A 25,805-nucleotide genomic window follows, 5' to 3' on the forward strand; every position below is an offset into this window, starting at 1 on the left:
TAAAATGTTTGGTATGTAAAATTCGCATACCAAATCAAGTTTCCTTCTGCACTCAGACTATAATTTAGTAGGCAACAAAACCTTAAAATATAGTTTGAGTTAAAAGGAAAGATTAAAAGAAATAAATATAAGAAGCCAATACAAAAGGCGTAATATGCTTTGGAAAGAATAATTTTCTACAATTTAAAGCTTGTTCATCGTTAAACCTTAATTTCAATAACTAAAAGTCAACTAGATACAGAACATTTTAGGCCATGTCTCCAGGATCAACAGTAGAAAAGTGAGTGTCCTGATCTACTTTGCCTATTTCCATTATAAAAACCTTTAGCACTGATAGAATGTTTGCTGACAATCCACAAACACCTATCAATTCATGAAGAATGAAACTACAGTCTCAAAACAATCCTCTCTTTAACAAATATAACAAATTTGAGTTGCAATAACTTTGATTTGAAGTTCTTAAAAATGTACAAGGCTAGTTTTAGTAGCTGCCCCTTTAACATTTACTTAAAATCTCCTCACGTCAAATTCAGTGCAAATAGCTTGAGCTAACTTCTATTTTGAAGACAAGCCTCCCCTTGTGGCCTGGGAGCCCTGGACACCCAGCTAGCTACCAGTCTTCCTCACCCTTATTCCTCTGCCTACAGTGGCGGCCTATTAATCCCTCATGGGACAATGCTTCTTCCCATTTCATGGAACATTCTTTCCTTCTATCTTAGTCCAGCCACTGTCTGGGGAATGTTTTTTTGGTTTGTTTTTTTTTTTTTTTTTTTTTTAAAAAAAAACCCTTCCTATCTAGATTAAATTCACTTATCAAAGCACTATATACTTGTAATTCTACCACTCATCAAAGCTACAATTATATTTTTTTAATAAATGCCTCATTACCCATAGGATTACATGCTCCATGAAGGTAGAAGATGAACTGATTTTATTCACTGCTGAAACGTTAGTGCCTAGAATGGTGTCTGGTACAGGGTAGGTGCCTGTTAAGAGTGCTGAATGCAAGAATGAATAAAATCACTTCATGACACATGGTTCTGTCCACCACGAGTTGGGCAATTGTTGTTCTAGTTACAAAGAGAAACTAGTAATTCAATATGGCTAAGCAGTCAAGCTGGCTGGAAGATAAGGGCTGTTCGGGTAAACAATATGTAAGTTAGAGAAAAGTCACAGAACTGCCACTGCTTGCCTACATACCCATTAAAGAGCTATAAATAGGACATCTGTTATGTCTGGCTCTTTCAACAGCCTGTAAGGTAAGGAAGGCAGATGGTTTCCTTAACAGATAAAGGATTTGGACCCAAAGGGGTTAAATCACTTTCCTAAGATCTTAAAAATAAGCAGTAAACTTGGCACTTATAACCAAGTGTTTTGATATCAAATCCAATAGTCTTTCTCTATAATCACATACAATTAAATGTACTGTAGTGACACATAGCAAGTACCAAAACAGTATTAAAGTTCAAATATTGGCCTTAATTGAATTCCATTGAGAAAAAAATTTAGGATGACAAGATATGTGTGTGTGTGTGTGTGTGTGTGTGTGTGTGTGTGTGTGTGTGTATAAATAAAATGCATTGAGTAATTCAAATGTATATAATTTAAAGTTCTCTAGCTCCTTGAACATAAACCTTAACAATTCCCACAGCAGATTCTGGGCCACTGAATACTCTACCCTCTCTCTTCGCCAGTAAATCTTAGATACCAGTTATAAGCAGGCCCTTAATTTAAACAATTAAACTAACCATGCTAGTTCAGACAGGGGACACAGTCCTATAACACTGATTTCTTTACATGAAATCATCACATACTATGCCACCTTTCTTAGCAAACTCATCTAAAAACGGACTCTTCAAACAATGCTAAAAAAAAAAAAAAAATTCATCCAGTTCTACGACTTATCCACACAAACTTGTTATGCATGTTATACTGAAATAAAAATTCACTTAAAGGCCGGGCACAGTGCCTTACATCTGTAATCCCAGCACTTTGGGAGGCCGTGGTGGGAGGATCACCTTAAGTCAGGAGTTCAAGACCAACCTGGCCAACATGGTGAAACCCATCTCTATTAAAAATACAAAAAAAAACTTAGCTGGGCATGGTAGTGCATGCCTGTAGTCACAGCTACTCGGGAGGCTGAAGCAGGAGAATCACTTGAACCCAGGAGGTGGAGGTTGCAATGAGCTGTGATCATGCCACTGTACTGCAGCCTGATCAACAGGCTCAAAAAAATAAATCACTTAAAAACAAAAAAGAAGCCGGGCACGGTGGCTCACGCCTGTAATCCCAGCACTTTGGGAGGCCGAGGCGGGTGGTTCACGAGGTCGAGAGATCGAGACCATCCTGGTCAACATAGTGAAACCTCGTCTCTACTAAAAATACCAAAAAAAAAAAAAAAAAAAAAAAATCAGCTGGGCATGGTGGCGCATGCCTGTAATCCCAGCTACTAAGGAGGCTGAGGCAGGAGAATTGCCTGAACCCAGGAGGCGGAGGTTGCGGTGAGCCGAGATCGCGCCATTGCACTCCAGCCTGGGCAACAAGAGCGAAACTCCGTCTCCAAAAAAAAAAAAACAAAAAAGAAAACTACCACAGGATTTCAGGTTCCTAAGAAGGGAAGCAGAAGTAATAAAGGGAAGGAAGAGACAAAGCTTGTGTGACCACACTAGTACCATAAACCAACTGTATTTAGGAAGAGAAAGCTCAGAGACGATCTTCTTTTCTAGAAACCAGATTGCTTTTACTGATGCACAAATGTTAACGTATCAAGCCCAAGACTGCAGTGAGAATGAGACAATGAAAAGGAGAAGAATATATTTAATGGGTCCAAGGGATGGTAAACCATGGACCACGGGCCAAATAAAAACCTGTTTTTGTAAATAAAATTTTAGTAAGACATAGCCATACTCATTCGTTCATGTACCATCTGTGGGCTGCTTTCACGAGACAAGGACAGAGGTGAGTACTTGAAACAAACACCTTATGGTCCACAAGGCCTAAAACATTTACTGCACTTCACAGAAAAGGTTGCTGACCCCTGTGTTAGAAATGATTATTAAAGTGACAACTTAAAATTATCTGAAACAAGGCTTAGAACATACAACTGGGCATGCACCATGTGAAAGGTGAGAAGTGAAGCACCTGAAAAGCAGGTGTTTTTCACCTGCAACCTTGTAGCCATCTCAGAGAGCTCTGGAGGACCACTCAGAGGCGTGATGAGGACAACCTTTCTGATAGAATGTGTCCGTGATAGTTAAGCCAAAAGATGCCTTTCTCACCAACGAGCTACAGCACTCAGCAAAAAGTAAATACAGAAACCAGGTTTAACTGCTCTACTGCCCATACTCCATCATCAAAAAGCAAAAGCACGAATCTGGGAGTGAACCCCAAGGGGCTAGATTAGAGCCTGAGATAGCAGAATGAAGTTATGCCTGCCTTAATAAACATACGAACAGAGATGCAGTAACAGATGTGTGTACACCTGGGCCGGTACACACATGTATGTTTTCTAGCTCTGCCCTCTGAAAGTTCTCAAGGAAGTGACCCTCCAGCAACAACATGCATACTCAGTACCCAGATTATGCTTTTAAAGTACCATTTTCCAACAAAAAGGACCAGGGCTCTTTGAAGAAATGGCTGATTCCCAGGCCAGGGCAGGGGAAACAGAAGACGAATCTGTGGCCTCCGGTAGTGCCAGAATACCAGAAAATAAGGAAATGGGGGTGAAAGAAGAGAGGGCACAGCATTTCCATAGGATACAAGAGCTAACATGAAGGAACTCCCAATGGCCAAAGCTGGAACAATCTGAGCACCCAAAGAAATAACAAAAATGCTGGATTAGGATGTAAATTAAAAAGTATCTGTGAATCCATACTGTTGTAAACAGATGATTGGATAAAAGATAAATGGAGGAAAAGAGACAAATCTTCCTTACAAAGGAATTCCAATTAATAAATGTAGGAGAAATAAGGGAAACAAAATCATGATTAGAACATCACAGTAAAGATCAAGAAACTATCAAAGACTCAATGTCATAGACTGAATGGTTGCTGTGTGCAACATGAAATGATGAATGCTAAATTCAGTGAGCAAACTTTTAAGAGGAAACAGGTTATTTGTATAAGCACCAAGCTATCTTCCCCAAAGTATTAACTAATTACTGTGGTAGTTTTAAGGTATGTCCACAAATTCCTGATTCTCCTCCCTCCAGGATGTATAGCTTAATTCCCAATCCCATGAATGAGGGCTACACTTAGTGATTTGCTACTAACAAACAGTATGGAAAAGGAAAAACAGTCACTTTCTAGAAGAGAAACCTGACAGATACCACTTTAACCTGAAGTGATCAAGGTTAACATCACCAATAACCAATCATGTTGCTGTCTTGTGCCTGCTCACATGACCACCTCTCTGGTGGTCTCCCCCAAAATCCTCTGCTTAATCAAAAGAAAACATCAGACAAATCCAAACGAAGAGGCATACTACAAGACACTAACTGAACAACAATCTTCCAAAGTGTCAAGGTTTTGTTGGGGAATCTGAGGAAAGGGTATCCACAGATTCTTCTGTTATTTGCAACTTTTCTCTAAGTCTAAAATTATGCCTATATTTTAAAAAGTCAATTTGATGACTTTTTAGGGAGTGGTTTATTACAACAGAAATCTGGTAATTATAAAATCATTCCTTTTGTATTAGTATATTTCTATGTTTAAAGACCTTTAATATGTATTATTTGAGGTGAAATAAAAATCTAATTCTCACGCTTATAATCCTAGCACTTTCGGAGGCGGAGGCAGGTGGATCATTTGAGGTCAGGAGTTCGAAAGCAGCCTGGTCAACATGGTGAAACCTTGTCTCTACTAAAAATACAAAAAAGTACCTGGGCTTGGTGGTGTGTGCCTATAATCCCAGCTACTCAAGAGGCTGAGGCAGGAGAATTGCTCGAACTTGGGAGGCGGAGGTTGCAGTGAGCCGAAATCACACCACTACGCTCCAGCCTGGGTGACAGAGCAAGACTCCATCTCAAAAAAAAAAAAAAAAAAAAAAAATCGAATTCAATAGAAGAAACACGTCAAGGTCTTGAAAGATGAAATGAAAAAACTGTAACAGACTTAGACACTGAGAATAAGGAGACACGACAACTAAATGCTATGTAGTATCCTGGATGGAAACCTGAAACAGGTAAAGAACGTTTGTGGAAAAACTAGGGAAATGTGAATAAAGCCTGCAGTTTAGCTAATAGTATTGTTAGTTTTTTAGTTGAATTACATTTACCAAGGTTACATAAGCTATTAACATTAGCGGAAGCTGGCTGAAGAGTTCACATTAACACTACTTTTTTGTACAATTCTTACAAATTCAAATCCATTCCAAAATAAAACTACTAAAGAAAAAAAATGAACAAGAGACATATTAACAACAGCCAAAAAAAAAAAAAAAAAAAAAAAAAAGTGAAAGGAGGACTTTCTGGGCCAGGGTCTTTTAAGTGTAACACAGCTTTTTCTTACGGAATGGAAATGAGTCCTTGGAAGAGAGCAAAGAACAGCGGGATAGAGGGGAAGAAAAAAGTAAACAAGGGCACTTCTGAGGATATGCTACAACTGGGTCTTCCTATTATGATAATTAAATTTTAAGTGTCAAGTTAGTGACATGAGTTTTATTTGATAACGCTAAATTTTGCTCATGCAGAACCAGTCTTTAATATATTTGGATTATGTAACACAGCTGTCTGCTCACGTAAGTTATGTGCTCATAATTTAAAAAAATAAAAAAAAAAGGAATGCTGAAGAGGTGCTGTCATAAGCTACTGCCATGCACTGAAACACTGTGGGCCAGAAAACTAGCTTATAGACAGGAAAGAAAAAGAAGACACAAAGTGGCCTCTTTCCAGATAGGACATATTAAGAGAAGGGTACTGAGACTGCTCTTGTTCACTTGTTAAATTAGTGATCTTGAAGAAAAAGCCTAATAAAAGCTTCAAAGCTCTGAGAGAAGTGAAGTTTTCAGGGAGACTATACGCTTGTGCTTTTTATGCAGTAAAAGGGTGGTGTGCTAGAGACGGCTGGCTGGCCTGCCTGTGAGAACCCACCAGGCTCATCTCTCCCAGCTCTGTGCTATGCCATCAGGCACGGTGGGATCATTTACACCACCAAGCACTTCCTAGGACACCACAAGGAAGCCTCATGAATATAGAGAAACCAGGAAATTAGCTTCAGTGTGTGGTAAGCAAAAAGCATCACAGAAAAACCTTCTAAATTAGAAGGTTTTTGTGCCTGCTCACATGACACAAGGGCAAGGGATACCACAATGGGCCAAGGGTTTCACCACTACCTGGGAAGAAATCAAGAAATCCAAATTTATTTTCTCAAGACCCTTTCGTCTGTAAATATAAATGAGAAGAAAAGTATAATTACAGTTAATAAACCTCTAAATGATATGGCTAGGATAGTTTTAACTCCCTGAGGACTACAAAACCATGTTGTATTATCTTTCCTAACATCTTACACATTTAGAAAGTCAGCACGTGTTTGATGGGTAGAGATAATAGTTCCCATACATTTTAGCCTGGAAAACAGTTTAAGCCAAAGTCTCACTGCACATGTGGCTAATTAACCTGTGGGATGTGTATAGGCCAAAAGCATAACTTAACTTGGGCTTTTAACAGTAGGGGGACTGCTCCAGTTTGCCCGGGACAAAGGGGTTTCCCTGGGATGTGGTACTTTTAGCACTGAAACCAGGACAGTCTCAGGCAAACTGGGACAAGCTGGTCACCCTAGCTTTAGGTAAATTCAGGAATTAAAGTGGCTTAAAAGTTATTACAGGAAATTGAAACTATGCGGAAGATAAACACAAAATACTTAATGCTGGTACTAACACACAATATAAATAAGCAAGTACCATATCCAGTGAGTAGCACCCAGGATGGGGGCAAGAGGAAGGGTACAGGGCAGATCTCAGGAAAAGACCAGAATGAAATCTTGAAGGAAGAAGAGCACTGAGATAGTAGAGAATGTGTAATAATAATAGTAACAAGTTCCTAAATAATAAGGCATCTGGAAGAGATCAAGGTACCAGTGTGATTGAAGCAACTATCAATACTGGGAAACAGTGAGAAACGAAGTTATTGAGGTACCCTGTTAGCAAATTACAAACAGAGAATTTGGATTTTATTTATGGAGGATCATGAACAGTTACTGAGCAGGGGTGGCATGGTACCGATAATAGATAGTGAGGAGTTTGGAGGGGTAACAGAATGTTGGCCTAAGGTACTGCAGCAGGAGCCTAAGGAATGGACAGCTCCAAACATTCCTAAGGCTCTACAAGTTAAGGTACAAAGCTAATGCTAAGACAGAACAGTTACATTGTTCACTGTTTTAAGGGTGTGTTACAAGTCCTTTGGTCTTTCAAAAGCAATGTATCCACAAATTAAAACACTACAAAAGTCAGTCTACAAGCATCTATGAAGCCTACCTACAAAAAGGAATTACATAAAACACCAAAAAGATAAAGTCTTTGCCTTTAAGGGATTCACAATCCAACTGAGGAAATGAGACATATGGCGAAGCAGAAAACAAGAACGGTATGGGCCAGTGAGCATGTCAAAAATAAACAAGACATCTATGCAACAATGGCTATTTTCATTTCCCAGATGGCCGATGGCTGTATGCTTTTCTGATCTGATTACAAAAGACTCTGACAATCAGTGCATTCATTATCTAGCAGTTAATCTCAAGAATGAAAGTGCTGTGAGCACTGTAGACGGGAACAGGGAAAGAACTGAGCTGACGCACAGCCTTAGCACAGTGGGCCAGGCACAGCAGGAACTCAAGATTCAGAGCCCGAGCATTTGATTCCTGAGTCTTTCTTGACACCCCTACCCCACCCTAAATCTGGCTTAGGTGACCTTCCTCTGAGCCCTCATTACCTTTTCCTCTCTTCTACTGAAGCATCTCCCCAGTGAACTGAAACTGCCTAAAAGCAGGACCCCATCTCTTCAGCATTTTACCCTTCTGCCAAGCTGCATCAAGCACACACTCAATACCTGCAGAACACAATAATTCATTATTGTTAATCGTGGCATTTCATCTCTTCTCCCTTAAAAAGAGCATGCCCCAGGGTGAGAAGACAGCAAAGGTCATCAAGCCCCACTCACTGCAAATCTTAAGTCCTCAATACAAAGCTGCTAGCATTTCACCAGCTTCTGCTTCAGCATAGCCAGCAACAGGAAGTCCACTGTCTCCCCAAGACATTCCATTTTCTGGCAGCTGAAATTCTTTGAAAGTTCTTCCTCATGCTGGGTCAAAATCTGTCACTGTTGTGAAAAGGGCAAAGACAGGCTGGGCGCGGTGGCTCATGCATGTAATCCTAGGTTAGGGTTAGGGTTAGGCCAAGGTGGGTGGATCACCTGAGGTCAGGAGTTCAAGACCAGCCTGGCCATCATGGTGAAACCCCATCTTAAAAAAAAAAAAAAAGAAATGAAAAGGGCAAAGACAAGGACAGAGCTCTTTTTACCTCACTGGAGAACTCCCTCCAGGCTGACAACCAATCTACTCCCCAACAGTTCCAAAGCACAAATCTGTACCCAAGTGCAGCCAGGTGGGCCATACTGCTTAGTGGTTAATGGTACAGTCTGGTAGCTGGACACAGAACTCTGGCTCTGCCTTGCTAACTGTGTGACACTGGGCGAGTTTTCATTTAATCTCTGCAAACTATAGTTTTCGCATCTGTCAAATGGAGACAAACTGGTATCCTAGCTGACAAGGCTATTATGAGGATTAACCTGTAAACTCTATTAGTTAAGGATCTTAAAGTATGTTCAGAAACACACCTGGTAATAGCCTAGCAAAAAGAAGAACACAAGAATAATACTTTTGTGTTAGCTGGACTGCAAGGACAATGAAACTGAGGGACTTCAACACATTAGTATACTCCCTTGGGGTTCTTCACTCTTTCAACAGATTTTCTGGACCTGTGGCCACTTGTAGCATTACCAAAGGGGACCTCTTCCCTTAGTACCAACTTAATAATATCCAGAGGCAGACCTGCGTTTATGCTTGCAGTCCAGGGTGGGTTATTACCCTTGCTAGCTACACTGGAACCCTAAGTTGGGTAGAGTTAGAACAGAATAATTTGTCAAAAGAGGAAGCATTTTTCAGAGGATGGTAGAAGGGGGCCAGATGTGGTGGCTCACAGCTGTAATCTCAACACTTTGGGGGGTCCAAGGTGAGCCAACTGCTTGAGCCCAGGAGTTTGAGACCAGACTGAGCAATATAGTTGGACCCCATCTCCACAAAAAATACAAAAATTAGCCAGGTATGGTGGTGCATGTCTATAGTCCTAGCTACTTGGGAGGCTGAGGTGTGAGGACGGCTTGAGCCCAGGAGGTTGAGGCTGCAGTAAGCTATGATCACACCACTACAGTCCAAACTGGGTGACAGAGTGAGACCCCATCTCAAAACACAAACAGAAAAATGGCAGTACTCCTAGGCAGACCAAATAATTAATGTTCTCTGTGTGAGTGCTCACAAAATTGTATCTGTGATATTATAATAATCTCATCTAGTGGGTTCAAGTTTATATTCCAAACCAGGCACAGTACAAAACTAATTTAAGGGACCAATCAGAGTTTTTAATCTTTTTATTTTGTTAACTTAAAAACTTTTTTAAAGCCACAGCTATTATCACCAACATTTAACAAAAAAACCTACCTATACCAAGTAAGTTAGAAGAACATAATCTCAGAATAAAAGACAATCTTTTAAATCAAATAAATTTAGCTTTATTAAAGAAAGCTACACTCCTTAATTTTCTCATTCTGACCAGAGGCTAGTAAAAACTTCATCCAAATCTGATGCCAGGCCCTGGTTAGAATCTGAAAACCAGTGATCCAGCTCACAGTCTTCCACCTTGTTAACAGGCAGCTTGGAGCTCACCCCGGCCTTGCTGTGATACAGGTGCACGACACCTCCAGCACTCCCCTATCCAGCACAGACCTGACACCAAGGAGATACTCACATCCTCACCGAACCGATCCACCAGTCCAGCAGCTAAACAGGGCACAGTCTGGCATTACATGCTCTTAATAAATATATGCTGGACACACACACTTTATTATAAGTCAAACTCAATTTTCAAGTACTGGAGTGATTTTACACATACACAATATAATCGCTGAAAGAATGAGATTCACGTAATGAGAGGAAGAGAAAGAGAAAGCCTACACAAAAGCTGACTACTTTGACAGAGTGCTCTGTTTCAATGCCAGGCTCAGATATAATCCTCTTGAAATGTTTGGCATAAAATAACGCAGTCTTTCCTTTACTCCTAAATCTGAAAGTCAGTCTGTGTGTGTGTGTGCATGGCCAAGGTAACAGTTTAAGCAGGTGGTCTGAGGGGTCCTTTCATTCGGTCACTCAGTAAAGATCTAAGTGTCTGTCACATTCCTGGCACTTTGCAAGACATCAGGACCACAAAGTTGAAGTAGGTACAATCTCCATGTCAAAAATTTTTATGAATCAGGAAGCCTGCAAATTACTACATAAACCACAATCTAAATTAAAGTACTAGTCATTTTCTTCTGTTTTCTTTACTTAGTAAAGATGAGGATCATTCTGAATTTAGCCTCAGGTTCCAACAGTGCACATGGTGACAGCACACAAGTAACTGATTTTGTGTTCTAATTTTCATCTGCTTATTGAATTAAAAGTTCAAACTTGGGGCAACTGAAGTAGGATACCCTTGAACTCAAGGCATTATGCCAAGGCACAGCATGCAATACCCTATCCCCGAACAATTATTTCTTTTTTGAAAATTTTACTTTAAGTTCTGGGATACATGTGAAGAACGTGCAGGTTTGTTACAGAGGTATACATGCACCATAGTGGTTTGCTTCACTATCAGCCATCATCTCGGTTTTAAGCCCTGCACCATTAGGTATTTGTCCTAACGCTCTCCCTCCCCTTGCCCCTCATCTCACCACAGGCCCCAGTGTGTGATGCTCCCCTCACCATGTCCATGTTGAACAATAACTTCTGTGTCCCTGTATACAGCCACAGGTGACGTGGCCAAGTTTTCTACTGATTTTGGATAGTAACGAAGACCAGAACTATACTCACTCCCACTTAGCAAAAGCCCTATCCTAGTCTAGGTCTTTAGATCATCAATACTTCAGTTACTTTCCACTTGCCTTCCAGATTTCATGGGTAGAGCAGTAGGCTGCAGGCCAACAAAGAGCAAATGGTGGCAGTGAGAGATGTGACAGGAGAGGTGAAGCGGGAAACAGAGACCACATCAGGGTAGCCAGACAGAACACAGCCAGGATGGGTGCAGGAAGGCCAGAATGAGAGGGTAAGAACAGAAAGGGAGAGGAAGGGGGCAAAAGACATTCTAACTCAGGACCGGATAAATGTTGGTAAGGATAAGTCAGGTACAAACAGAATGCTGGGTGATAGACCCATCATGTATGCATGCACAGATTTCAGCTATGATTTGGCCACCAATGCAAGAAAAATTAACACAGGTCAGAGAACTCCTTAATGGACAACTAAAAGGCTCAGGACTTAGTGTTACAGCTCTTTTAGAATTTGTCTAAAAACAATTCAGATTTAGCTGCTATTTCTGGGACAAGAAAAGCACAGTCAGAAACTGGGTTTAAAATTTCCCAGAGAACTCAGACTTTTCAGCAGAAAGGTAAGCATTTAGATTACCCTTCAGTGAGAAAGTTCTTCAAGCTTATGCATACTTAGTAATACTTTTTATTAGCATATCTTATATTTAAAAGCTAATTTTTAAAAAGTGGCTAGGCACATTGGCTCATGCCTGTAATCCCAGCACTTGGGGAGGCCGAGGCAGGCGGATTACCTGAGTTCAGGAGTTTAAGACCAACCTGGCCAACGTGCAGAAACCCTGTCTCTACTAAAAATCCAAAAGTTAGCCAGGCATGGTGGCAGGCACCTGTAATCCCAGCTACTCAGGAGGCTGAGGCAGGAGAATCACTGAACCTGGGAGACAGAGGTTGCAGTGAGCTCAGATCATGCCACTGTACTCCAGACTCAGTAATGAGAGACTGTCTCAAATTAATTAATTAATTAATTAAAAAGCAAGCACTGGCATTTATAGCTAAGACCGCGTTGTTTCTGAGTGTAAAATCATAGTATGCAGTGTGGAGGAATCAAAGCCTAAGAACAAGGCCTGTTCAAAGAAAAAGAAGTCAAAGTTCAATAGCTCAGACGCACTCATTCGAGTACTGCTTCCCATCCCTGCATTTTAAATGCTCACAGTGACTAAGACTAAAACAGAGCACATAGGGAGCAAGGGTTACTTAGCAATTCAATTGTTCACTCTGAGGAAAAGTACAAAGAATTAATTAGTACACACAGTTGGGTGAAAAGCACTAACAAAATCAAGGGAAAATATTTATGACTCCCACAGAAAAGTTTAAAAGGCACTTTAAGAGTTTGCATCTACCATATAGAACCAAAGTTTGGTGTTTTTAGTATTTTGTTCCTATATAATATTTAAATTTCTTTTTTTTTTCCTTCTGAGACAGAGTCTCGCTCTGTCACCCTGGCTGGAGTGCAGTGGCTCAAACTCAGCTTACTGAAATCCCCGTTTCCAGGGTTCAAGTAATTCTCCTGCCTCAGCCTCCCCAGTAGCTGGGATTACAGGAGTGCACCACCACACCCGGCAGATTTTTGTATTTTTAGCAGAAACAGGGTTTCACCATGTTGGCCAGGCTGTTCTGGAACTCCCAACCTCAGGCAATCCACCCATCTCAGCCTCCCAAAGTGCTGGGATTACAGGCGTGAGCCACCACGCGTGGCCTATAATATTTAAAATTTTAAAGTTTCCATATTTGTTTAATTTTTACCTACAAAGTTGTGATTATTTTATTAGATTTGGCTTTAAGTAGTGACTCAGATTTTACAATGTTGATAGTGACCACACAAACTAGTATTTGATTTCAGGTTTAAAACAGGGTTTCCTAAGTATCTGGCTACTTCCCCTAATAATCTCATTAAACAACAGACTTTTCCTAATTATGATACAATTGTTACACAATTCAAAACACCAATTAAACAGTATTTTGTTAAACTCCTCTCTACCACCAATCCCTATGTCTATCTCTAAGGTCACCTACGGTAAACTCTGTTCTAAAGCAGCGATTCTCAATTGTGAGATTTTTGTCCATCAGAGGTGGGGGAGAAAAAAAAATTGGCAATGACAAGAAGCATTTTGGCTGTGGCAACTAGGTCGCAACTAGGTGGCGGGGGACAAGGGTACTACTGGCATCTAGTGGGTAGAGGCCATCTTTGCTGCTACACGGAGGAAAGCCTGCTCCTCCAACAATGAAGTATCTGGCCCCAAATGTCAATTAAGTGCTTCTGTTGGGAAAAGCCTGGTTCTAATTGAAACAAGCAAATCTGCAAATACAGCTGACAACTTCAAAAAACAATTGCCCAGCAAGTAATTCAAAGTTAGAGACACAGACATAGTAAAGGCCTGTTTTTATACTATCAAAATGCATTAAAATGATTTGACTATTAATCATTACTGCAGTAAGTAGCAGACTAACGTGTAGGCAGAGTTTTTACTACCCAAGCAATTAAACATATAAGTCTTTTCAAAAAGAAATTCAGGAGATAAAAAAGGAAATGAGGTAATGATATTCTTGACAGTTCTTTCTTCTCCTCAGTCACTAGATTTTTAACTGGAGAAAGTTTAATGAGGGAAGGGAAGTTAACCACATGATACTATTCGGCAGAATAATCTTAGACCAAAATACGTTGCTAAAGTATCTGTTAGAATTCTAACTAATGTTTACCTGGCAAAAGGACTGGCTCCAGTTTTTTAATCTTCGGTTCCGAATTGATATTATCGTCAGTCTGAAATACATCAGCAAAATAAATCAAAATCTCAATCCTCCCCACCCTCCGTGAAACGCTACAGCAAATGTTGTTTTCTAAGTGATGACACATGTGAAAGACCTATACCCTCCCCGCCATTTAAATTCTTTCATATATTAACTGAGCTCTTTTTGAGATGTGCTCATTATTGACTTAGATAAAAAACATTTAAACCGCCAGTGTCGCTTCCAGGTGTTCACATTTGAGTAGCCGCCTCGACCGGTGGCCCCAAGAGCTGCAATCATGCCGGCGGTCACAGGAGGTGCGGTCGACGGGCTGGAAACTAAAAACACCCAGCTCTCAACGCTCCCCTGGGTCTCAACATTTAGCAAAACTACGGACGACAGGACTTCGGACAGAAAATGGGGGCACAGGAGTTTTACAAGTTTTAGCCGAGCCAGTGGGGGCTCCCGAGAAGGCGCATTTCGCAGCGCCGGGGCTCTGACACCCGCGCGGCTGAGGGCAGGGAGACGCGCGCAGCCTCCCGGGGTCCTCCAGTTCCTGGGGGTCGGCCTGGAGGCTCCACGGAAGCGCCCAGGAAAGGGGCGCTCGCGGGAGGTGGGGGGGGTTGTTTACCTGGAGCGGCGGCAGGAGGTAGGACCTGAAGGTGGGTCTGGGGGGCTTGAGGGAGAACATGGTGCCGCCGCCTTTTCGCCCCGTTCCCGTCGCGGGCCAGCGGCAGCGCCGACGCCTCCCGACGCCTCCGGGCGTAGAACTTTCAGTGCGGCCGCCCTGGCCCCTTCTGCAGCCAGCCGAGCGGGGCGAACTGACGGGCGGGGACGCGGCGCAGCGCCCGCCCGAGCGGGGAGGGGCCGGGCACGGCCAGGCCGACGCGGGCGCCGGGGCCCATCCCCGGAAGGGGCCCGGTGCCCCGCCCCGAGAGACGGCGTGCGCCGGGCCACGGCCCGCCACTGCGGCCCGTAGCCCGTGCTAGCGCCGGGACGCAGGGGTGGCGCTGAGCGCCCGCCGGCAGGCCCTCAGCCAGGGCGCTGCGGGGAGCGGAGCCCAGCAGCCATCTCGAGAACGCAGCCTCCGGAGGGCGCTCCTACGGCGGCCCGCAGGGGTCAGGCGGCCGGCAGGGGGCTACGGCGGCCTGCGGGGGCCACGGCGGCCGCGCTAGGCGGCCGTGGATGGCGGCGCCGGGCGTCCTCTGTTTGGACTGCAGTCCTGGGGCAGTTCCCTTGATTTACGCACAGGCAGACTTCGCCCTCCGCGGCGGGCGAATATTATTTTGAAGCTCTCAAGGAGGAGCCCGGGGTAGGGGAAGGGGACTCGGGTCACGGGGTCAGGGGGTCACCCCCGTCTGCCCCCAGCGTGCTAGGAACCTGCACTGGGGAAGTGGGCCGGTGCCGCCAACGACGACCAGGCTCTGACGTCCAGCGCGGTCCTCACCGCCTGTGGTAAAAGCCCCTCCAGGCCGGGCGCGGTGGCTTACGTCTGTAATCCCAACCCTGGGAGGCCATGGCGGGCGGGTCATGAGGTCAAGAGATCGAGACCATCCTGGCTAACACGGTGAAACCCCGTCTCTACTAAAAATACAAAAAATTAGCCGGGCGTGGTGGCACGCGCCTGTAGTCCCAGCTACTGGGGAGGCTGAGGCAGGAGAATCGCTTGAACCCGGGAGGCAGACGTTGCAGTCAGCCAAGATGGCACCACTGCCTTCTAGCCTGGTGACAGACGAAACTTTGTCAAAAAAAAAAAAAAAGCCCCTTCACAGCCTCACGCTTGGGGAAGAGTTTCTTCCATCACCCCATCTGTTGTCCTTGCACAGAACTTTAAGACAGGGATGTCCTCCCACCAGCTGAGCTGAGCACTGGTTTCTATGGGATGCTGGCTCATTTTTGTATTTTTTAGTAGAGATGAGGTTTCACCATGTTGGCCAGGCTAGTCTCAAACTCCTGACCTCAGGTGAACTGCCAGACTTGGCCTCCCAAGTTCTAACCTCGGTTAGAAGTGGTTAAACATAATGTGTGCAAAACGAGGCCATTGCTTGAGTATATGGTTTTCTTTTCTTTTCTTTTCTTTTCTTTTTTTTTTGAGATGGAGTTTCACTCTTGTTGCCCAGGCTGGAGCGCGATGGCACAATCTTGGCTCACTGCAACCTCCGCCTCCCAGATTCAAGCTATTCTCCTGCCCCAGCCTTCCCAGTAGCTGGGATTACAGGTGCCCGTTAGCATGCCCAGCTAATTTTTTTGTATTATTAGTAGAGATGGAGTTTCACCATGTTTGCCAGGCTGGTCTCAAACTCCTGACTTCAGGTGATCCACCTGCCTTGGCCTCCCAAATTGCTGGAATTACAGGCATGAGCCACCACACCCAGCCAAGTAGATGGTCTTTTAAGATGACTACTAAGTAATTTAATAAATCTGCTTCTTGAGAGAGAACCATGGAAAGATGACAACAGCAGCATAATTTTTTTCAATCTCCACATAAAAAACAGAGAAAGCAACTATATGGCAAAAACCAAAACCCAAGGACAACATCTATAACAAATCCAAGTGAATTGGTATCCCCTTGATGTAAAAAATATAAGTGTGTGAGAACAAACCAACAGCAGTAATATGGCAGAAATAAGACCCTTGTGGTATCAGCATAGAGAATCAATGAAGCATCTGGAGAACACCAGAATAGCTGAAACATGTCCCTAGAAGGTCTAGCCAGTCAAACAGAGAACAGCAGCAGAAACAGGAAGCGGTATTTGCCTTCTCTAAAAACAGGAGCCTCCTGTAGAGTCTGGAGGGGCTGGAGTAATATAGCTGCAGGAACTCTTGAAACGAATCTACTAGGCTTCCTTCCAGGAAACAGACCTACACTGATGGCAAACTGTTGGGCACGGAAACAAAATTGAGCAAAATAGAGACAATAGAGAGAAAGGAAAACGATGTTCCAGATAAAAATGGAAGACCAGGAAATCTCCAAAGTAAGCCAACTCTTAAAATTAAAAAAAAAAAAAAAAATCCACACCAACACTACACAGTAAAAACAGAAGTTTTCTATGAAGTTAGAAAAACTATCCTTAAAACTGCCTCCTTCAAAAGTTCAATAAAACCAATTTCACATAAAAATAATCACGTGAATGTATGGAAGTCAGATCACATAGAAATTTATTGTAATGAAAGAGAGAGAACAGAATAGCACTCATACTGACAATAAAAGCACACCAGAAAGGAAGCTCACAAAACAGATAAAAACTAACATCCACTATTTCAAAACGAGCCAAAAGATCCTAAGAAAATGATATGAAACATGAAAAGAACAATATAAATCAGAACTAGAAACATTCGAAATGAAGTGAATAAATTCAAAATAGAGGCTAGGCGCACTAGCTCACGCCTATAATCCCAGCACTTTGTGGGGCTGAGGCGAGCAGATCACAAGGTCAGGAGCTCAAGACCAGCCTGGCCAATATGGTGAAACCCCATCTCTATTAAAAATACAAAAGTTAGCCAAGCATGGTGGCAGGTGCCTGTAGTTCCAACTTTTCGGGAGGCTGAGGCAGGAGAATCACTTGAACCCAGGAGGCAGAGGTTGCAGTGAGCTGAGACCACGTCACTGTACTCCAGCCTGGGTGACAAAGAGAGACTCCATCTCAAAAAAAAAAAAAAAAAAAAAAAATTTCAAAACAGAATCAGAAATCCGAATCTGAAATGAAGAATAAGCTAAAAGAAACTCAAGGATGAATAAACACAATTGGTTATTCTTTAAAAAAACAGAAGATGAAAATGAGAAAAATTCTAAAAATCAAAAATCAATGAAGGAAGTTGAACAGATTAGAAAGAAGGTCTAGATATTGAAGATAGGCAAAGGAGAACTAACAAATAGATAACAGGAGTCGGGGTGAGGGGAAGGAGGGAGGACACAAGGAAACAGAACAAATACTACAAACTGTAGTTTAAGGAAACTTACTTGAAATTAGAAAATATTTGAAACTACATATTGAAAGAACACACTGCACCTGAGAACATTGATCTGGGCTTACCAGCACTAAGACTCATTCTTCTAAAGCTACTGAGCCTTAAATAAACAATAATGAAAATTTCTTTGGCTATTTAGACAAAAAAAAGCAAGTGACTTTCAGGTGAAAGAAAATTAGATTATTACCAGACGTTTTGGCAGCAATGCTTTATGCCAGAAGAAAATGGAGTAACATATTTAAGGTACTCAAGGAAAGAAAATGTGAAATAATAATAATTATGGCCGGGAGCAGTGGCTTAAGCCTGTAATCCCAGCACTTTGGGAGGTGAGGTGGGTGGATCACCTGAAGTCGGGAGTTCGAGACCATCTTGGCCAACATGGTGAAACCCCATCTCTACTAAAAATACAAAAATTAGCCAGATATGGTTGCGCATGCCTATAATCCCAGCTACTCAGGAGGTTGAGACGGGAGAATCACTTGAACCTGGGAGGTGGAGGCTGCAGTGAGCTGAGATCATGCCATTTACAATGGATTAAAATATATCACACATATTTAAATTCATGAGGTCATAATGGTGTTTAAATAAACTAAACCATCAGCCACCTGGAAAAGCTGATTTCCAGATTTGTTATTGACTGAACTGTTATGACATTTTCTAGGTGTCTAGTTGTATTAGTGTGCTCAGGCTGCTGTAGCAAAGTACAGAGACTGGTGGCTTAAAGAACAGAAATTTCTTTCTCACAGTTCCAAAGGCTGGGAATTGTAAGACCAAGATACCAGCACGGTAAGAGTTCTGGTGAGGACTCTGCCTGGCATGCAGAACACTTTCATCCTTTGGAGGATAGTAGAGAACCAATTCATTGTTTTTAAAACTGGTAAATAAATGGAAAAAATCAATCAGTCTTTATTTCTGCTGTGTAGTATGAACTATACCACTGTGTAATCAACTAGTAGATGAAAAGAATAATCTCTTTATAAATAATAGCATTTGAGTATTATAATTTTCAACCTCCTATACATTAAAGGATCTAGGCATTGAGTATCAACAGCTGCTGACATCACAAAAAGAGACACAAGTAGACACATGTGCCTCCTAGTAAAAGAAGCAACACCATCTCTGTAGCCTTGCCAAAGGGATCAGACCTAAGCCTGAATAAATCTCTGATTCCTCCTGTATCAACAGCAGAATATGTCAAAATGCCTGAGTATTCAATAAGTAAAGTTTAAACTGTGGGAAACTTTGTAAGACAAGTGGCCCATGTTCTTCGACAAAGAAATTGTAAGGAAGGGAAAGAGAAAGGTAATACCACATTAAAAGATATTTAAAAGACCTTCAAATGAAAAAGAAGAGTGAGGTTAACTATAGTGCTGAGGAACATTCAGGCAATACAACTGTAATGAAATGCAAGTATGGTGATTTTAAAACATGTCTGCAAATGTTTTAAGCACTCCCCTCTATGTGACCCCTACACTTGAATCTGAGCTGGCCTTAGTCACTCATCAATAGAATGCAGTAGAAGTGACTCTACAGGACTTCTGAGGCTTGGGCATAAAAAAACCGATATTTCCTTCTTCCTCAGTGGGACACTCACTTTTGGAGCCCTGAACCATCATGTGGGAAATCCAACCTCTCTGAGGCTGCCATCCTGTGAGGAAGCCCAGGCTGCTTGGACAGGCCATGTGTTTGCGCTCTACACTGAGACTGAGATCTCAGTTGAGAGCCATTATGCATTTTCAGACATGCGGATAAAGACATTTCTAGATAATCCCAGCCTCCAGCTGTTGAGTCACCTCTAGATACTGAGTCTTCCCAGCTGAGGCCCCAAATATCATGGAGTAGACAGTAGTGTGCTACAGCCGGCCTGTACTGGCTTGCAAGAACCGATTATTAGTATGTCTTCCTAACTCCATATTCAGTGATGCCATATTGAAATTAAAATTGGCTATGGTAGGAGTATTTACACCATGGAAATCAGCAAACACTGCAAACCAGGGGCATTCTTGCTGTCTGAATTCCTGACCCACAGAATCCATGAGCATAATCAAAGAGGTGTTTTAAAACACCCAGTTTTGGAGTCACTTGTATTAATAACAGTGATAATAATTGGAACAGCAAGGAAAGGATTACTATAAAAAGACAGTTACTTTTCAGGGAACAGAGGTGGTTGAGTTAGGGACTTCTGAGACTTTTGGGGCAGCTGGCAAATTCTATTAATCTGAGTGGTGGTTACAAGGATATTCAGCTTACAATAATTAATTCAGTTATTAGTGTTGAGTGATTTTCAGCATTTTTATCTTAGGATAAAACCTTCTTTAAAAGTCCTTTTGTGTAGGAGGCAGTAAGATTATTTCATTTCTCTTTATTTTTAATATATATTTAGCAAAAATGCATTTTTGGTATAGAATAACTATATGACAACATTAACAGTGTGAGTTTTAGATTTTGAAACCTAAACTATGGGAGACTATAAGGACCTCATGATGATGCAACATATATATGTATTCAGAATGTAAGCAGCCATATGATCTTAAAGCAGAGAGCCACAGATCATGAGGTCCTTTGACAGTTTAAGTCTTAATTTCCATTGACCAAAATTCAAAACAAGCTTACTTTATACCAAATATATTATAGCTCATTTGTGAGTGTGCCAGAGTTTTGGGGATAAAAGAATAAAAAGCCTTCTTCTTGTGTTACTATGTTTTACATAGCACAGAAATATAATTCTTATTCATTTATTAAGACGGTTCTACATTAAATGATTTGAACATATGCAGTATTCTTAATGTATTAGATACTGCTAGATTTGATTAGATTGGATATTAGTTCCCAGTATTGGTTGTCCATATTTAGACAAAATTGTAATGACATTGGGAATAATAATGTAATAGTTAACAGTGTAGTACCAAGCAGTCTGCACAGTACCCTACATGGAAGACTGTCAATATCTGAGTTGTACTGAGTTGGTAAAGTACTAATCAACTATATGGTATGATTTAAGGTGTATAAGAAAGGTCTCAAGAATAGTTGGCCCAGTCACAGGTTCTGAAATCACACCATTAGAATTGATCTATTTGGATCCATAAGACAAATATCCTTAGAAAATCCTACATCAAAAGTCCCTTTCAGCCGACACCTGGGCAGGAGACAGGTGTCACAGATCTTAGTGAGACTTAAGAAAATGAGAATTAAGGAAATGCCAAACCTTAGGCACGGTGGGATGGACCTTGGTAAAGGGAGACTGTGTAATGAACAGATACAGGGAGAATTCCAAAGATAGGCTTTATCTACTGCAGACCAGCTCTGCTGAGGTATTAGAGATTCCCCAGCTTATTCTGAGATATCTCTTTTCTAGGATATGGCAAAAGGCTGAAAGTTTTTTTGACACCCAAAGGAAAGAATTAGGAGTGAGATAAAATGTAATGGGTTAAGTATGGAGTCAAATAAACACTGTGGCAGGATAGATTAAATAGTCTCAATGCAGCAATATGCAAATAAGTAATAGTTTATGTTAAATAAATGTTATCACTTTTCGAATTTTAAAGCCCTTCCCCTCAACCCAGGCAATGGTATATCAGTCTTTTTTGATAAATTCAGCTCAGTTCAAGAGTTTTAATCTGACTATTAACAATCTCAGTCATATTTTGACGAAAAAGATGTAAAATCACATTTTGGTATTGTCATGTCTGATCGCTACCTTTGGCTTAACTGCAATGAGTCTCTGTTGTACAACAGGCTACAATCTTCCTCTCTCTGTTTCTGGGTCTCCCTCTGTATGTTTCTGTCTCTCTCTTTCTCTCCTCCTTTGCCAGTTTCTGGCAGTGTTAGTCTGCACCTCAGATGAGAATGGGGATGGCGGTCTCATTTTTTGTGATCATCACCCATTTCTGTCTGACGTGTCTCCCAACCCTACCACCACCAATTACTGGTTACTTTACCCAGTGGTCCTTTCTCGGTATGAGGCATTTTGCTTTGTGAAGTATCAGCTGCCAGTAACTCCAGGCAGGAGGCTGGCCCTCTCCGTGCACCAGAGACCTTCTGAGACCCGAGTACCCTGAGATTCTCTTGTGGGATGGTGAGGGGCTAGGGTCTAACTCTAACCTCTGCTCTAGTCAGAGAAGACCCCTTTCTGCCACCTCTGCTTCTTTTCGTATAGCTAAGAGTGGTGATGGTGGTGTGGCCTTCAGGGTTCCTAGACAATGGCCCTCTTTTTTTTGAGATGGATTCTCACTCTGTCACCCAAACCGGAGTCCAGTGGTGCGATCTTGGCTCACTGCAAACTCTACCTACTGGGTTCAAGCAATTCTCCTGCCTCAGCCTCCCCAGTAGCTGGGATTACAAGCACCCACCACCATGCTCAGCTAATTTTTTTGTATTTTTAGTAGAGACATGATTTCTCCATGTTGGCCAGGTTGGTCTTGAACTCCTGACCTCAGGTGGTCCTCCCACCTTCGCGTCCCAAAGTGCTGGGATTACAGTTGTGAGCCACCGTGGCCGGCCTACAGTGGCCCCTCTTGGAACCCTTGTATAGGGGTTCTATTACTCTTGTGGATATTTGTTTGAACTTCGAGTTGAAGCACAACACATGGTGTTCTCAACTAAGAGTAGTCTCTGTAGTTTGTGAATATATATCCTTTAGATTTTAGCTACAGCTTTGTACAGAGCATTGTGTAGACAGGTACAATTAATTTGTATTTGCTATTAAGGACTCTATGACAACAAAAAAATGCATACTGGATACTTTATTTTTGCACATTAACAAAACTCTAGGTCACCCTAAATTATTAGAGTATAATGTTTGATATAATTGTATACTTTTTTCCCATTGTGTAATTTAAATCATTAAAACAAACAAACAAAAAAAACGAAAAAAAGGCCCCATAAAAACATATTTATGGCTCCTTCTCACTTCTTGCATCTCCTAATTTTATTTTTCTTCTTTCTACCCTTCCTGTTTTCCATGCTTGTGTTCTCTTTAGCTTTTCTTTCTACATAAGTGCTTTTTCTTCTTCTTCTTCTTTTTTAATAGAGATGGAGTATCACATGTTGCCCAGGCTGGTCTGAAACTCCTGGACTCAAGTGATCTTTCTGTCTCGGTCTCCCAAAATGCTAGGATTACAGGCATGAGCCACTGTGCCCAGCCAGTTGCTTATTTCTTATGTGACCTAATGGTGACTTCAGTGCTCAAGGGCACTTCCTAGGCTATCTGGTGGCCCTCAGTAATAAAGAGATTGTATAATCTTGTATACTGATTAGCCAATTTATCTTCATTATAGTATTGTCACTTTCAATTGATACTACTCCAACTGAAAAAACTAAGCCTACTAACATATGCTAACAAAACACTACTTTTAGTGCATTAAATTGTAAATCAAGTCTGAATTTCCAAAAATTTTTTAAAGAAAATGTTTTCAGAAACTGATGATGTTTAGATGGCCAAGATGACACCCATTAGTGGCTCTGACTGTTGAAAACAAAGAAACAGACTAGCATTCAGTTTCCGTGGAAGCTTTCTCTTTCTTAACCTTTTCTTCTTCCGCTGTAATTCCAGACACAATTACTAAGCTACTTACGCTACTGGCATGTCCAGATCTGTCTAACTTTCCCTGAATGGATTTTACATTCCTAGGATGTCCATGTAAACTTTTTGACCTGAGAGATGGGAATCCCAAAGTTTGATCTGATTTCACAGACAGTAAGTTTTCTATCCCGTTTCTGTCGGTAATGGTTAGGGATAAGCGAGGGATTCGAGGAATTGCTTCAGCGACACAGTGTTCATCTTCCATATCTGCAAACTGCTCTTTATGCTCGGCTTGCACTGCAGCTTCTGACACAATGTAAGGAATATCTGTGCTATGAGAGCGTGTGATCTTTTGAACTTGGCATTTCCATTCCGTCGTCCATTGCTGGTCCATGACTGAACTGTACTCTACATCCTGGTTAACCCCACTGACCAGCTTTCTCCCCCGGGAATACATGACGCTTCTGGACTTCATTGTTTTAAAAGTATTGAACGTTTCATCAGGGTAATAGCGTGTAATTTTGGTTTCTTCCAGGGGATAGGAAACAGTACCTTCTGTATTTGTCATTTCCACTGTTAGCTGAGTGTTTTGAACGTCTGATTTGTCCTGTCCAGGTATCAGATCTGTTTTATTTAAACTTGGAGAAATAGTTTCTTCTTTTTTAGAGTCTGCCTGTCTTTCATCATCTTCCTTTGAGATCCAAGTATCTGGACCTAATTTTGACTCTTCAGCGTTCTTTAAGTCATCTACAGCAAGGTGACTGCCATCTGGGGTTGCTGATGTGCTGGTGCCTGGTGAAAGGTGAAGGCTGTTTTGACGTTCTGGGACTAAATGTGTTTTTGCATCCTTCTCTTCCTTTATACGGAAGGAACAGGTTTTTTTCCTGACTCCTGTCCCCGGTGACATGGAGAGAGAAGTATCCTCAAACAATAACTCTTCTCCATTAAAATGATATCGATACAAGCTGTAACCATCAGCGCTATTGATGCTGCTTTGCCGCAGAAGATACGTCGCCTCACATTCAGAAGAAGCCCGGGACCGTGCCTGGATCAGGTCAGACCTGTCGATTCCCACAAGATTTTCAAGAGCGTTCACCATTCTGTTAGATAATTCTTCCAGCTGAGCAAGTCGAAGGTCAACAGTCTGCAGGGAAGTTTTCATAAAAGTTTCTCTTTCATTGATTTCTTCCAACCTCATTGACATATTTTCAACTCTGGCAAATATAAAGGGATAGATTTATTAAACCGAGATTATGTAGATATTAAAAATCAAAATATAATGTCATTGCTATGTGACTTTTCAGTCTTTTAATAAATATGGAACTGTTTGAGCATATTTATAAGCTTCACGAACCCTTAACATGACAACTCAAATTACCATGAGGAGCCACCAGAAAATAATGGAAATAATAGTTAAAGCATATAGTGCTTACTATTCACCAGTCACTGTTCTAAATGCATTATGTATTCACTAACAAGTACTCACTGAAGTTCAGTCCTTGGCTTACTTAATCTTCAGAGCAGTCCTTGGAAGTAGGTCTATTACTGTGATCCCCATTTTCCACATGAGAACATTAAGTCATGGAGAGTATAAGCAATTTCCCCAAAGGCAGGAAGCAGTGGAGCAGGAATTTAGGCACACGCAGCCTAGCTCCAGCACTGACTCCAGTCTTTGTCTCTTAGATGGTACATCACGCTGCCTCTGGTAATCACAGAAGCTGCTAGTGCTTAGTTTTTAGAGCTTTGACTATGGCTGTCAGCAGTGAATGGTTATAACAAAATAAAGAAAAATCCTTATTTGAGGTTCCAGGGATTCAGAAAATAAACCGTTAATAATTAAGCTCAGATTATTAGATAGTTTGCTTAAGGGACAGTAGGTGATTTAATTGTCTGGAGAATATCAGTAACTTTAAATGATTCTTTATATTTAATAATTAGTATTTCCTTAACAAGGTTACGCACAGAAAAGATCATGGGAGATTATAAATGTCCAACTGTTAGATATTTTTTAGAAAATTATTAGAAGATCAGGCAACAGCCTATGAAACCATAATGTTGCCTGGCCTAAAATCCACTGGTGAAGACTTTATTTTATATTTTAATACACATAGTATGAATTATTTCAACAGGAATTTAACTCTAAGAGGTGAGATATGCCTGGAATTGAGGATTGCTTTCTAAAAGTTGAATTTATCCCAAGAATGGAGCTGGGAGTCCTGGCCCCTCTATTCTGGCTGATTCATCCCTGTGTGAAGGCAGACACTTAGGCCTGATTCTATTATGCTTTGATGTTCTCCCACCTTCCTTAAAAACATAAAGAGACTTGGCTTGCTTTGCAGTCTGTATGACCTAAGATCTTTGCTGCCTTCTCTGCATATCCTTAGACATGTCCTTACTCGTTCTGCCGCCTCTCCTCTCATCCACCCATTTCAAGGGTCTGCCACCCCACTCTTTTTTCTTCTGGGC

General features: G+C 41.6%; 2 protein-coding genes and 1 pseudogene across 9 annotated transcripts in view; 1 reads left to right on the top strand and 2 right to left on the bottom strand.

Annotated features, from left to right (window-relative positions):
* MTMR10 (myotubularin related protein 10) overlaps positions 1-14,918 on the bottom strand; it is a 52,392-nt gene extending 37,474 nt beyond the window's left edge. For 2 of the 4 annotated variants that reach the window (XM_032259948.1, XM_032259946.1), the window contains exons 1-2: positions 14,481-14,918; positions 13,823-13,883 (exon numbers count right to left, since the gene is read on the bottom strand). In XM_032259948.1, coding sequence (XP_032115839.1) covers positions 13,823-13,883; positions 14,481-14,540 — 121 coding nt within the window. In that variant the 5' untranslated portion in view covers positions 14,541-14,918. The remainder of the gene's footprint in view (positions 1-13,822; positions 13,884-14,480) is intronic. The other 2 variants (XM_032259947.1, XM_032259949.1) reach the window with 2 other exon arrangements.
* LOC116537778 lies at positions 11,560-11,596 on the top strand (annotated as a pseudogene).
* Positions 14,919-22,541: 7,623 nt separating the features above from the next.
* Positions 22,542-25,805, bottom strand: part of TRPM1 (transient receptor potential cation channel subfamily M member 1) — a 139,822-nt gene continuing 136,558 nt past the window's right edge. For all 5 annotated transcript variants that reach the window (XM_032259951.1, XM_032259950.1, XM_032259952.1 and 2 more), the window contains one exon: positions 22,542-24,553. In XM_032259951.1, the coding sequence (XP_032115842.1) occupies positions 23,305-24,553 (1,249 nt within the window). In that variant the 3' untranslated portion in view covers positions 22,542-23,304. The remainder of the gene's footprint in view (positions 24,554-25,805) is intronic.

Source organism: Sapajus apella, unplaced genomic scaffold (genome assembly GCF_009761245.1).
Source record: "Sapajus apella isolate SASKATOON/1434 unplaced genomic scaffold, GSC_monkey_1.0 scaffold113, whole genome shotgun sequence".
In the NCBI taxonomy this organism is placed as follows: domain Eukaryota; kingdom Metazoa; phylum Chordata; class Mammalia; order Primates; family Cebidae; genus Sapajus; species Sapajus apella.